The following is a 15,329-nucleotide window of genomic DNA, read 5'->3' on the forward strand; positions in this document are numbered from 1 at the left end:
AAATATTTATATTTTTAGGATTTTAATAAATAAAATATATTTTTTATAATACTATTATTACTAAATTTTAAAAATATAAATTATTAATTAAAAAATATATAAAATTAATTAAACGTATTTGATTAGGGTATTAATGCAATAATAATCGAGTTTGAAATGGTCTTGATGGCATTTCCCACTCGATATGCTAAATTTTAGGTCTTGGTGTAAGAGGTTGATCTATTGATTGGGGTGTAGCTGGATTTACTCATGTTAAATTTTTTGACTTTATTTTTATTTTTTTAAGCATGTTGAAACGGTGTATTGCTTAAAAAATATCAATGTATCAAAATAAATCTTATAATTAAAGGCATAAATTTATTTTTTTTTTCTCATTTAACTCTAATTATAGTTTAAATTCAAAACCTAGTTATGAAATTGCAATACCATTTATTATTTCCAATAAATAATTTGATACCCTTTGTTGTGCCTCTAAAGTTTCGTTGTAATTTATTAAGGAATCCACGTTAACAAGGGAAGGCTGTAAAAATATATCACATAATTAATAACACTTAATTGCTGTGATGAATCGATCCTAGCTTTACAAATGTAAAAGTAGCTAGCTTGACAAATTTAGAAGTAGCTGAGTTTTGAAGTATGAATTTTTCTTGCATAAGATGTACAATGAAATTTACCTACTAAATAAATATAGATATTACATATTTATATTTTGGATTCATGATGGATCAAATTTGGACAAAAATTTGCTTAGGATATATGCTTCTCATTAGTCATTACAAATTAAAAGAATTAGCCAAATTCTTTGTTTCCACTGAGGTAATTTGGTGGTTAAGAACTTATTAGTTTTTTCAAGACATTCTCGATTTTCTCATGAAAAAGTAAAATGTTATCAATTCAAATACTTCTTTGGGGTGTTTAATTAAACCCTTCTTGGTGCTAGTAGTTTTGTGAAGTGTAATGCAGTGACATGTGTTTTAAGTTTTCAACTAAAATTATTGTGTACTGAGGAAACGTGTAAACTGTAAAAAAATAAAATAAACACACAAAACATCAATATTTACGTGATTCACTCTCTCTCAACATAGGGTTATATCCGCGGACATGCAATCTTCCACTATCATTAATAAATAAATCATCATTACAAACTCAAACTATACTACTCATTAACCCAATTACGCCCAAGAAAACTCACATTACATCAAATTGCTCATAGTAAATATATTAATTAGTCACTTTCAATCTACTCTAGACATAACCCAATATATTTACTATTACAACACTACACCACAAAGGGTGCCTTTAACTATATGAGCAAGAGCCCTCTCACCAATTGACAAGAATCCCTTCCTCTTGAATTCTATGTCTTTACTCCACCTTAGATTGAAGCCTCTCTCCACTGTAATGGGCAAGTGCCCCTTATCAATGGGCAGAGCCAAATACTCAGCAATTGGCAAAACCCCTTTCTATAATGGGTGACAGCCTCACTCAATGGCATAAAAGTCAAATAACTTTTTTTACTATTCTCCTATTTATAGCGTTCATTCCCTCAATCCTAATATGATTAGAAATTCTACTTAATTTAAGAATAACACTAAAATAAGAGTTCTACTCAATATAGGAAATATACATCAATCCAATTAAAGAATATTTCTCTAACTCAAATTGCAAAAAGATATCTCCAAATTCCATTAGAATTTTGAGTCATAAATCTAATAATAATAAAACAAGTCATTAGCATATGAATTGGTTAATTAAATCATGGTTATTTCAATGTTTCCATATTACATGCATGGACTATTATTGTATTTTGTAAAAGCATTTTTTTTTTTTAATTTACGGTACCATACATTTGACTTAACTTTCAAGCATCAAAATTAAATCTTTTCTTTCAACGATTTTAAGAGTGCATTCTCCTATATCAACCTGATGTATTCAAGTTATATAATTTTAAAATAATACTTCCTAATTGAATCAATCAATTGAACAAATCACATTAGGTGTATGAGATTTGTGCCGTTGACCTGTTCGAATTCGATATATCCATGAATCTCACACCTTCAAGTAAACAATAATTGTTTGATGTTAAAATTTTTCCTGGATATATTAATAAAATCTATTCTGGAGAAAAAAATAATTGTTTTGTGGGTCAACTTCTTGGGGCATAAGCATTGTGAAATTGATTAAGGGATAGACTGGTAGCTGAGCAAATAAAATAATAAAACCACACGGTTGGGCAATAGAAATTCAAATCCAAAAGCGAGGCTTCTGTGCTTGAAATGGAAGCAAGAAGCGATATTATGCCAATTGGCCATCTTAATTCAATGGATTGGCAAGAGAGAGAGAGAGAGGAAACTTATTTGATTGGTACAAGAAAACTTCAATAAGGCAGTGAATAGAAAATTCAGAATCAACTATATCAATGTTTCTAAGGCTTAATTAAATGTATAATTCTCTTTGCTTCTCTTGAATAGAATTCAATTCATATAATAATTGTGATTGCAAACTGGGGAAACCTTGTACCTCCTGATAAGCTTGTAAGGAGGTTATAGGATAATTGTTTTTTGGCCTTTTGTTGCAATTCAAAATGTTCTTGCGACTTGTCTTTACGTAAGTTTCATCATAATTATTAATTATGATTATAATTAAAATTTATATTAATAATTATGTTGACCGTAGAGATGACTAAGTGATGCCAATAATTAAGTGATAATAATAATCGTTAAGTGATGAAAATATTCGTGATGGTGCTCATTTAGTAATAGTGATAGTTGCCATCAGATGATAGTAACGGTTAAGTGATAGTAGTAATAATTAAAAAAATAAGTAAAATAAATAATTATAATTATATGTATTAATTAAAGTGTAATTATTATATGATATAGTATTTATTATATCAATTTTTTTATATAATTAAATAAAGTGATAAAAAAATACAATATAATCATTTGTACTTGGGCTTCAATTCTGTATCTGGGTTGGACCCATATATCTTTTATATTTGGCCTTTCTCTAAGAAGAACAAAGAAAAAGCTTATCACTTCCTATAAGCTTGGCTGAGCCACTTCATTACTTCCAATCTCTCTAATTAGCCACATCCTTCAACTCTGTATCCATACATGATCATCTATTATTTCCTCATCCCCATCAACATCCCATCTATGCATCTAATATAAACTCAATCTTATATAAAAATGAGTTTAATATAATTTTTAAATTAAATATTTATATTAAAATTTGTGTAAAACTAATTAAAATTTATATAATAAAGATACAAATCTAGATACAAATATTTAATTTAATGCTTATTAAGTTTATTTTTATATAAGTTCGAGTTTTTCATAGTCACATCCAGACCCATGAAATAATGTAACCATCACATACGTCTAGTACTAATTTGGTATGTAGTATTTAAAAAGATAGTTTTATATGTTACAAATTTAATTATACTTAATATTATCTTTCCATGAATGAAATCTATTATTTATTCACAGCCGACGACACAATTTCACACACGACAGTAGGATTTAGCTATAAAATAAGTAAAATTCACATATTTATATTTTTAATTCATAATAAATTAAGTCTAAATAAGTTTTTCTTATTATTTAAATATTAATCAAACACTCGATCTTGGCATTTAAACTATATAAACACGTTTCAATTAACTCCAATTAATACATGACAAATGAACAATTAATATGAAGCCACACATAGACTGCAGCCTAATAAGGCAGATATCCTTATCGCAAGAGTGCTTCATTGAGAGATTTCATAGCTTCTTCAGCAATAATTTGGTACATTTTTTCTGTTGGATGAACAGCATCCCAAAATGCATACTTGGATGCATCAGCACAAGTGTTCATGCCTCTGCATGAATTGCCATATTCTGTAGTTCCTGATCCACAGCAACCCTTCGAAGTCTCCACTAAACCTGCCATAGAAAACATGAAAAGAAAATAAATAATAATAAATTAATCAGCCTCTTTCCTACCTAATTTTTAATGGGTTAACATGATTTTATACATATGTGCTAACCATATTCTTTGGGGCTATCCACAGCATTTTTAATTATTGTATAGCAATCAACATATGCATCTTTAATCCCTAATGTTTTCCTGAGTATGGCTAGCTTCTCTTGTAGCTTGGAATTGAATGAGAAGGCCACTTGGTTATAATTTTGATCACATGTCTTTGCATCCTTTAGCGTCTTGACAAGTGGCATGCAGCCCAAAGGAGGCACTCCAACAACAATCAATCTAGTGGCTCCCAGTCTATGCATTTCCTGCAACAAAAATAAATTATTAGTTGATGATTGTTCACCAAGAATACTAAGGAAGAAAATGAATTCAAAAGTGGCGCTAGCAAAACAGTAGAGGAGCTGAGTTGGCTTGAAATTGATTGTAAACCTTAATTGAGATTGTACATTTCAGCCTAACTTCTTAAAAAGGATCGGATGAGTGGAGACTCGAATTTGAAATCTATCAAGTGAGTTATATGCTTTCATCCACTGAATTAAGTTATGCATATAATTTCTTTTATTCATTTGACTTTAAATGGGATTCATTTGAACTTGAGAGTTAAATATTGATTCAATCTACTTATTTTTTACAAAGATATAAAAAAATAAAAGACATAAAGTAAAAAAAAAAAATTTGATACATTTACCTTGAAATTCTCGACCATACGGGACGCCAAGTAATTTTGGTATTCTTCTACAGTGAATTGCTTGGAGCGAATTGGTTCCAAGTAATAATTTTGAAGAAAATCATTGGTGCCCATGCTCACAACAAAAATAGCATTTCTTATTGTATTGTCAGCCTTTTGCTTGCCTACCAACTGATCCAGGTGAAGCTTGTAGTGCTTGAAGTACTCCAGCTGCTTAGAAACGGGCAACACATTCTACATATCACAACAAATTAATATATTATATATATCATTATTTGATATGGTAGCCATTTTTAGAACCTCTTAACAAGCAATATAGCTTAAAGAATAAGGATATATTAATAGGGCTTACTGAGAGATTTGCAGTGAGGTCATCGTAACCAGAAGCAGCAGATGCAAAACTAGCGCCATGTAATAAATTTATTGCCTTTACATTAGGGTCAAGAAAGGCTGGAATTGCTTTTGTATAACCAATTGCCTCAGCTAGAATTTAGAAAATAAACATATTATTAATAATTTATCAATTAATCAAACTAATAAAGGTGATCAGTTTTAGTGATTTTCAGTATGATCAATTGTATTATATATATATATATATATATATATATATATATATAATTTGCTTTGACATCTTAGAGATTACTTACTAATTAGAACTCATTGATTCAACTTTATAGTTTACTATTTAAGATTTTTCAAGAAAAAAAAAATAAAATAAAGGAAAAAGCTAGCAACAACATGCAAGTAAGTTGAAATAAACAGCATAAATCAACCACAAAATTAAGAGGGTAGCTATGAATCCACCTACTTCATGCCAAATCCACCACATAACGAATAAAATTATTCATGGGAAATAAAATTCAAGCCAAATCCTATCATGGCGACTGCAGGCTAAAAATAATAATAATTATTATTATTATATATGTATATATACCTGGTTCAAATATTCATGCAAAGCTGATATATACAGGAAATGCATGTGAGTGCATTCACATTACTATATTTGGCAGAAACCTAGTTATATAATTACCTATGAAGTCTGTAGCAAGTCTTCCATTAGAGAACCTCCCCGTGGGGCGGCCATTAAAGAAGTCTCTTCCATAAGGAAGGAAGTTGCTTTTCATGGAGGTGGAAAGACGGTTGTTGTTTCCAGGATCAACACTTGAATCTCCAAAAATTAAAACACAAGTTACATTGTGTTTAGCTGCAACTTGTCTTATTTGATGAATGTCCACTGCCCATAAGAGAAATGGCTGCAGCAGCAGCAGCAATGCTACCACTGCACACAAATTCATCATTGTCCCCATAATTTATCGAGGACTTATAAAATTTGAGAGAGAGAGAGAGAGGGGGGGATGGATCAGAGTACTTGAGGGAAGAATAATAAGGGAATGATAGAGAATCTTTATTGTCTCTGCAATGGATATGCTGGAGACTCTCTCTTCTTAAATAGAGCAGAAGTGAATTGGTTGTGTTAGTTGAACATTTAACTTTGCATAGATCATACACATGCATACGTCCCAAAACTACTGTTTTTTAAAGCAATCTATTTTGCTAGCCTGCTGTTAAAAAAATTATATAATAAAATTAATATATATATAATTATTTTATTATAATTATTAATTGTGTTGAGTTTCAAGTACATTTTATCATGATTAATAAATATAATTATGTACATAATTGCACCCAACAACCGACTTTAATGCCAATGTAAACATAAGCAAAGTTGATCTACGGTGTTCTGTGAGACACGCAGCCTGTCAGGCAGGCAGAAGTTGATAATGATGCCAACACATAGCTCCAGCCACTTTGTGGAACCATGCTTAACTGGACTGCATATTTCTCTTGGATTTCAATTTTGGTTTCATACTTATTCTGATTCAATTCAATCTGAATTAATTTAATTATAAAAATTATTTTAATTTTATTAAAAAAAAAAGACATTCAAATCTAAAATCGAGCTAAAACAATCTGATCAAATATAAAAAATAGAAAAAAAATATTTTAATTCAATTCAAATATACACTATGTTCATAATCATATCATGACTTAATTTATTAAAAGAATAAAATTTAATGAACTCAAACTCATGTCTAACTTTTCCAATTAATAATCAAAATTTGGTAAATTGACAATATAGCATCCATCCATCGTGTTTATTAATTATATGAATAAATTATTGATAACGACTGAACGTGCTCTTAAATTGAACAAATTATTGAGGCCATTCACCAAAGAACTCCCATTGGCTAATGAACGGTTCTGTTGTTAAAGGTCACATCCACTTTTGTTCTTTAATTTCCGGCAAGATTATTAGGTATAGGGAATATTATATAATACTTTTTGGTGTATATTAAAGTAATTTTGTTTTCCTCGCAGAAAAATTAATCCTTCTTATAACAAGAAAATTATGTCCTCACGTAATTATAAAAAATAATATATTATACCGAATGCATTTGATGATGTAACGCTATCCTCCAATTATTATAGAAATTATCTGCTTTAGCCTACCTCATTGTGAATCTTACGATTTTATCTCATAGGTGCAATGGAAACTTTTCAGGAGGCCACTTATCCTAGAACTTTTCTCAAGCGAGCACGCTTAATTTTAAAGTTCTTTCAAATTTTCAGACTATTCCATCAAAAGATGCTTCTAGTGATTAGTTTTCTCAATTTTAATGTATAATTCGGTTCATTCCTATCTCTCATTTGAATAGAGATACCAACAAATTTTATCCTATCAGAAGACCGCTCCAGTAGAGACATTTCCTTTCCACACAGGATATTACAAATGATCTCTCCTGTATTTAAATAAATATCCAACAGAATATGTAACATTAACTAAACCCACATGCAATGCTTGTTTTGAAGCCAATATTTAAAGAATTGAATGATAAATTTCATTTCATCTCTTTGCTTGAAGCTGCTACTTAAAAAAAATATCTTTTAAAATATATTAGTTAGAATTAAAAAATGATTTAAAATAAACTAAAATAATAAAATAATTTTTTTAAGTTATTTTTTATCAGTATTTAAAATAATATTTTTTCTAAAAAAATAGTTTTGATATGTTAGAGGGCACATAAGTGTGTCATGTAATGCCAATTTGAGCAATAAAAAGTATAATTATATTGTTTTTTATTTAATTGATCATTGTTAACTGTTAATTATCAACATTATGTGTATAAAAATAAATCGGAAGGCCTTTCAGCTAATATTATTTTATTTTATTTTATTTTATTTATATATGAATATATAAACATTGACTTTATTGGCAATTGAGGCGTGAAAAAAACAGGTAAAGGGTACAGTGGTAATGTAGATCAAATCAATAGCCAATATTTTATAGGTGTAACGAAATTGACTTGTGAAATCCATCACAGTAATTGGTCCAACAATATCCAGCTCCGCGCATTATCTGTTTTCGCACATTTGGGCCTCTGGGGAAATTATTGGTCATGTTAGGTGTATCGTGAATTTAATATGTAAATGTGTAAAATTTTTATATTTAAAAAATAAATTTTATTATGTATTTTATATTTTAAATTTATAATTAATTAAATTTAAATTAAAAAAATTTATATTATTTCTGTTTTTCTTTTACTAGTAACTAGGGGCCATGTACACTTTTTGTTTCTTTTATTAATAATAATGGCTATCACCAATCATACAACCACTCACACATACTACGTTGTAAGCAATGCATTATTATTATTATTATTAGAAATCATAAAGAAAATGCATTGATTAGCAATATGGGTATGCAATCAGTTAGTACAGTTTCGAATCGAATAAAAAAAATTAAAAACTGAATTTTATAAAAAATCTAAACCGAACCAAATCGATTATGTAGGTATAACCGAATCAAACTAAACCAATATATATCATTCGGTTTGATTTTAACTGATTGATTTTACTGTGCGATATTTTCTTCTTTCGATTCATATATTTTATTATAATTCAAAAATTTATCCCCATTCAACATTCAAACCAAGAAAAAATTTATCCTCATTCAACATTCAAACCAAGAATTTCAACATCAGATTTCAACAAACCATTTGAACAATAACATAATTCCATATTTTCTACAAACAAAGTAATTAAAAAATCAACAATAAAACCCTAATTATTTCTAAACTAACTCAAGTTACTCAACATACAATTAAAGAATCAAATATATCCAACAATTAAACAAACCCAACAAACTCATATTTCACGAATGAAAGAACCACAATTCAAGTATGCAAATCGTTTGCAATGCGATGAGTGTGGATCTGTGGACATAAGGGTAGATTTGTGGCCTACATGCAAGTTAGGGTAGATTCGTGGCACTAGAGAGAAAGAGAGAAATAAGAAGAATTAGCCATTAAGAGCAGATCGGAAGCATGAAGCAGCGAGGGCTGCGAAGCCAAGAAGCAGATTTGTGGCTGGGGAAGACATTGGCACTAAAAGAATTGATCTGGCATGGGCTACATCTTGTAGTTAAAGGAATTGATTTGTTGCTACATTAAGGGTCTAAGGTGAGGAGTGAGACGAGAATGAGAGTGAGGGAGAAGGGATTGTCTCTTGTAGTGTGAGAGAGGGAACTAAAGAAAAAGAAGAAGAAGAGGAGGAGGAGGGGGAGAAGGAGGAGGAGAAAGGAATAAGGAAACATGTTTGCTAGTTTTACAACCCCGCAAGTGCATAGATCGCTAACAAGTAATAAAGTAGTGAGTGAAGTATCATTCCCACGAGGAATTTAGTTAGCAGGTACTAAGCTACACAACAATTCTGACTGTCTAGGCTATCGAATGTATGTAGAGAGTGAATTAAATCTATTTTGGATGCTGAAAATAAATTTTGAATAAAACTATCTATTAAAGCAATTCTAGAATTAAGATTTCACACTTTAACCTCATTATAGATTTTAATCTTATCTATTCATTGGATTGAAGATCATTGCTTTGATGGAAATTAATCCTAAGATATCCTAAGCCCTCTCTCAAGGCACCTAAGGTGTATTTTAACCAGAACCAAACCCTACTTTTGTTGGTGATTAGTCATAATAAAAACCCCTTAAGATCTATGATTAATTATGGAACTCCATAAAGGTCATCAGCCTATCTCTAGGTCAGATTTCCTAGGTTCAATATTCTGATTTTCTAATACTAATCTTCACCTTTCAGTCCTTCAATTAGTATCTTATGTCATGTCTAAATGGGTATCAACACATAGCATGCATTAAGAATACAGAATATTAAATTAAAGAATAAAACTCAAATCCAATAAATATAACTCAATATTGATCCATAATAACGATTTCAAGCGCTACTCTCCTAATTCCATAATAAAGAAATTACTCACTCATAGTGAGTTTAACAAACATAATAAAAATAAAATAAAAGAACATGAAAAGTCCGCTTAAAGAAATAGAAGAAAAGAACCAAAGAGGATTTTCTGCAGCTTTGAACTTGTGGAACTTCGATTGAGGATCTCCCTTTTGTGCTTATGCTCTATTCTCTGAGACGGCTATGAAGAATGTGTATGTAAAAAATGAATCCCCCCAAGGTGTTATCTACAGCCTCTATTTATATTAAATGGCCTAGGGTTAGGTTTTCAGAGTCCCAAAGGCATTAAAAGTCTGTTATAAGTGTAAAAGACTGGAGCTGGAATCAAATCAAGAAACTGACTGTCACATGATACACTGCCCATGTGTCATTACACGGCCCAGGGCCATGTAACTTACTAGGGCTTTGAAGACTACATCTCGTATTGGCACAGGAGATTACACGGGGCATTGCTAGTTACACGGGTCCAATTACACAGCCCGTGTTCTTTTGCTCTTTAGAGAATTCTTCAAGCCTGATCAGGCAGAGATTTACATGGGTCTCCATGGTTTACACGGGTCATGGTACACGGCCCGTGTATTGTGTTTCTTCCTTAACACTTTAGTTTTCACCAGGTAATAGGTTACACGGGTCTGTGACTTTGCTTACACTACCCGTGTAAAGTGTATCAGCAACACTTCTCTTTTTTTTGGGTTTTTCCAAGCTTTTTTCTGTACTCCTATGCCTTAGAACTTCATCCAAACACCTGAAATGATGCAGAAAATATGGAATTTAGAGTTTGGCAATGGAATTTACAAAAGTTGATGAAATTAATGATTATGCATGAGATTACTTATCTAAATGCTGTGAAATACTATACAAATGTACTTAAAAACATCTATACAATACAAGTGCATTAAATACCCCTAAACTCGAACTTTTACTTGTCATCAAGTAAATTGAAAACCTTTTTAGAATACCTTTTAAGGGAAAAACTCAGAAGCATAACCATAAACTCAATATGCATATAACTGAACTCTTCCAACCTTCATACCAATTCCCTTCCTTCAAGGCATAAGGGTTTCAATAGCTGTCTACTTAAAGCATCACCCCCTTTCATGGTGTTTCAACTAATTATTCCTCTATGCAAGGCCATTAATAAGTCACAATTAACTTTTTTGTCAGGATAGACTTAAGAAATACTTACTCCCCCAATTATGTCTCTTTTAAAGATTATTGGTGAATTTGAATTAGTTCCAACTTCATAGGCACATCTCAATTCCCTATCTCCACTAATGTAGCATATACTTTCAAAAGATCAAAAAATCTTTAGAAGGGTTGTAATAGGGTTAAGGGATAGTAATTTGGTTGCCAATGAAGGGTTTTAAGGAATGTAAACATGAGGATAACTTTCATGCACAAAGTTCTAAGTATATCAAGTTTACTCTGTTGATTTTGCATGGGGAAGAAGGGTTTATAGTGCCAAGCATGATGTTTACTTTTGGGACTCTCTTTTTTTTTTTTCTTTTTCTTTTTTTTTTTATGTCCCTTTTACCTTCTCCCCCAAATTTATTGCTTTTGTTGGGTTGGAAAGACATATTTTTCCTTGATTTTAATTGCACACTTGCACTCTTCTTGGTATTCTCATCTTCTCCCCATGTTTTCTTCTTTTGCACTTGATATACCTATCCTTTATACACTAGGCTTCCTTAAAAGGGTGAGGTGAGTGTTTAGGCTAGGGGCTAGGTAAATATTTGTGGGTAAACAATGAAAATTAAATAGGTAAAAATTATAGGCTCAAGTTGGGTACAAGGGATATATTATAACTAGGGGTGGTTAAGGCTTAATGAGGCTATATCAAAGAATGCCTTAATCATCTCTTTGTCAAGCATATGCTAAGATTTTGCCTCGATAGGTCCAAGAGACATGTTCTAGAGCTGGTGAGACATTTTTAGGTTTGTTTGTATTTCAAAAGTCTTCTCCTAATTTTATAAGTTCAATGTGACAAATTAATAGCTATGAAGGGGTTTAACTAGTTTAATTCCACTAAGGTGGTTAAGTTTTTCGCAGAAAATATATTAAAGCCCTTTTTGCCTATTGAGATACATTCATTCCTCAATTCCATGGAGTCTAATTATTTGCTTATTAAAATTATTTGCTTATTAATATTTGTGGTTATAATTCTAAGTTAAAGAATCATTTGAAATATTCAAAATTTACAAAAATTTTCTGGATTTTTGATACACAAGTATAATATGGATATAATTAAGCAATGTGATGAAATGCAAAGTGAATGCCATGTATGGAATGCACCCCCAAACTCAAAATAGGCATTGTCCTCAATGGCAACATAACATGCAAAATTAAAAATATAGCACGAGAATTGATAAAAAGGCATATCATGTATTAAAAATTGAAAGTTTAGACAAAAAGCAAGTAATAGAAACCTTTTAGGACTAAGGCATATAAATTTTACATGAAAGAACCTATCTTAAAGTCCTAACTCTAGAAAGTCGCTGATGGTGATGATGGTCCCTTTCCGTCCAGCCTCTCCATGATCATATTAAGCTTGCTGTGGGCTTTTTGGAGGCTATTTTCTAGTGCCTGCATCTTGTTGTTTTGGGTGGTCTCCATACGCTGAAGGTATGTAAGGATGGGGTCTGTTGGTGGTGGCATGTATGGAGGCACTCAAGTTGGGGACTCGTGGTGGAGTGGCTCTTGGGCTTCCTCCTGTGCCTGTAAGGGTTCACTAGGGTCTGCCTGTGCTTCATCTCTCCTAGGGATGACGTTCCCTTTGGCATGGACAAGGAAACATGTGTTTCCAACCATTTTACATATCTCCATGGATATGCAGATGGTTTGGTCAATTTTGGTAATGTTGGCGACGTAGCATAGCCTGTGATGCCCCGGGACAAATCTGAAGTGGAGTGCTATGGCTGTGATGAGACCTCCTAGCACTATGTGCCCTGTCGGCTAGTGAGATGTGCGATGAAGGTGGTTGCATAAGAAGAATCCAATGCTGCAGCGCTGCCTAGTGACCATACACCAAAGGAAGAAGAGCTCATTGGCATTTACCATGCCTAAACTATCACCGCAGCTCGTGATGGTGTGGGCGGCGAGCCGGTGCATGTACAACAAAGCAAGGCTGGTGATACCTGAAGATTTTGACTTGCTGGAGTTGTAGACATCGGTGTTCGGGGCAATAGAATGCCAGAAGTCAACACTATTGTAGACCATCCTATTTTGCGGGATCTCCTGGTGCCGGTGCTGTCGAATATGAAGATTGCGTTAAACTCGTCCATGTTCATCACCCGATCGATACCAAGAAGATGAAACTCAATCCTGCCTCAATCCTCCCTATCAGTGGGCCATAGAGTGGCCTTGAAGTTTTAGAGGAATTTCAGCGTTGTGTCTCGGTAGGCTGGGAATTGGAGTTTGGCGAATCGAGCCCATCTAATGCTGTCAAGCAGGCCATTTATTCCAGCAGCCCGATTTATTCTAGCAGCCCGAAGTCCATATACTTCGTCGAGATTATTCTCTAGTTGTTAGCCGGGCACATAAATCTCTGTGGGCGTCATCGCGGAAAGGCCAAATGATGGAGAATTCCGATTGTTTACCCACAAATATTTACCTAGCCCCTAGCCTAAACACTCACCTCACCCTTCTGAGGAAGCCTAGTGTATAAAGGATAGGTATATTAAGTGAAAAAGAAGAAAACATGAGGAGAAGATGAGAATACCAAAAAGAGTGCAAGTGTACAATTAAAATCAAGGAAAAATCTATCTTTCCAACCCAACAAAAGCAATGAATTTGGGGAAAAAGACAAAAGGGACATAAAAAAAAAGAGAGTCCCAAAAGTAAACATTATGCTTGGCACTATAAACCCTTCTTTCCCATGCAAAATCAATGGAGTAAACTTAATATACTTAGAACTTTGTGCATGAAAGCTATCCTCATGTTTGCATTCCTTAAAACCCTTCATTGGCAACCAAATTACTATCCCTTAACCCCATTACAATCCTTCTAAAGACCTTTTGATCTTTTGAAAGTATATGCTACATTAGTGGAGATAGGAAATTGAGATGTACCTATGGAGTTGGAACTAATTCAAATTCACCAATAATCTTCAAAAGAGACATAATTGGGGGAGTAAGTATTTCTTAAGTCTATCCTAACAAAACAAGTTAATTGTGACGTATTAATGGCCTTACATAGAGGAATAATTAGTTGAAACACCATGAAAGGGGGTGAAGCTTTAAGCAAGTAGCTATTGATACCCTTATGCCTTGAAGGAAGGGAATTGGTATGAAGGTTGTAGGAGTTCAATTATATGCATATTGAGTTTATGGTTATACTTATGAGTTTTTCCCTTAAAAGGCATTCTAAAAAGGTTTTCAATTTACTTGAGGACGAGCAAAAGTTTGAGTATGAGGGTATTTAATGCACTTGCATTATATAGATATTTTTAAGCACATTTTTATAGTATTTCACAGCATTTAGATAAGTAATTTCATGCGTAATCATTAATTTCATCAACTTTTGTAAATTCCATTGCCAAGCTCTAAATTCCATGTTTTCTACATCAGTTCAGGTGTTTGGATAGAGTTCCAAGGCATAGGAGTATAGAAGAAAGCTTTAAAAAACCCAAAGGAAAGAGAAGTGTTGCTGATACACTTTACATGGGTCATGTAAGTAAAGCCACAAACCCGTGTAACCTACTGCCTGGAGAAAACTAAAGAGCCAAGGAAGAAACACAGTACACGGGCCGTGTACCATGACCCGTGTAAACCATGGAGACCCGTGTAAGTCTCTGCCTGACCAGGCTTGAAGAATTCTCTAAATAGCAAAAGAACACGGGCCGTGTAATTAGAACCATGTAACTAGCAATGCCCCGTGTAATCTCCTGTGCCAATATGAGATGCAGTCTTCAAAGCCCCACTAAGTTACAAGGCCCTGGACTGTGTAGTGACACGCGAGCAGTGTATCATGCGGCAGCTAATTTTCTGATTTGATTCCAATTCCAGTCTTTTACTATAACACCCCTATATGTATAGTCCTGTGCAAATCATTATTCCGGTGACCGGTGTCTGTCCGGACAGTTGGCATGTCTGGAACTACACTTAAATGATATTGAAAATACATAAAATGATGAAATATAAGGTAAGAAAATATAAGAAAAATTAAGAGAAAATAAAAGAGATGAAGTGCAATTAGGTTAAATGAGCCAGAAACCGTAGCGATGGGTGACGGCACTGGAAAGTTACGGTGAAAGCAATTGCCAACCCCAGGATCGCGGGGAACCCTCGAAAATAATTTTCGAGACATAATTAAAGGTCTATAGAGGTGTAATTGACATTA

The 15,329-nt window shown here is 32.7% G+C and overlaps 1 protein-coding gene across 1 annotated transcript; it reads right to left on the reverse strand.

Annotated features, from left to right (window-relative positions):
• Window positions 1-3,577: 3,577 nt before the first annotated feature.
• Window positions 3,578-6,082, reverse strand: LOC131177059 (GDSL esterase/lipase At5g45950-like). Its single transcript, XM_058142056.1, has 5 exons — window positions 5,696-6,082; window positions 5,018-5,148; window positions 4,666-4,899; window positions 4,036-4,282; window positions 3,578-3,931 (listed from the first exon to the last, which is right to left on the reverse strand). Exons 1-5 carry the CDS (start codon window positions 5,970-5,972, stop codon window positions 3,741-3,743), a joined length of 1,080 nt encoding a protein of 359 aa, XP_057998039.1. The 5' UTR covers window positions 5,973-6,082; the 3' UTR covers window positions 3,578-3,740.
• Between the last annotated feature and the right edge of the window lie 9,247 nt (window positions 6,083-15,329).

The sequence above is a fragment of the Hevea brasiliensis genome, unplaced genomic scaffold (genome assembly GCF_030052815.1).
Source record: "Hevea brasiliensis isolate MT/VB/25A 57/8 unplaced genomic scaffold, ASM3005281v1 Scaf316, whole genome shotgun sequence".
In the NCBI taxonomy this organism is placed as follows: Eukaryota; Viridiplantae; Streptophyta; class Magnoliopsida; order Malpighiales; family Euphorbiaceae; genus Hevea; species Hevea brasiliensis.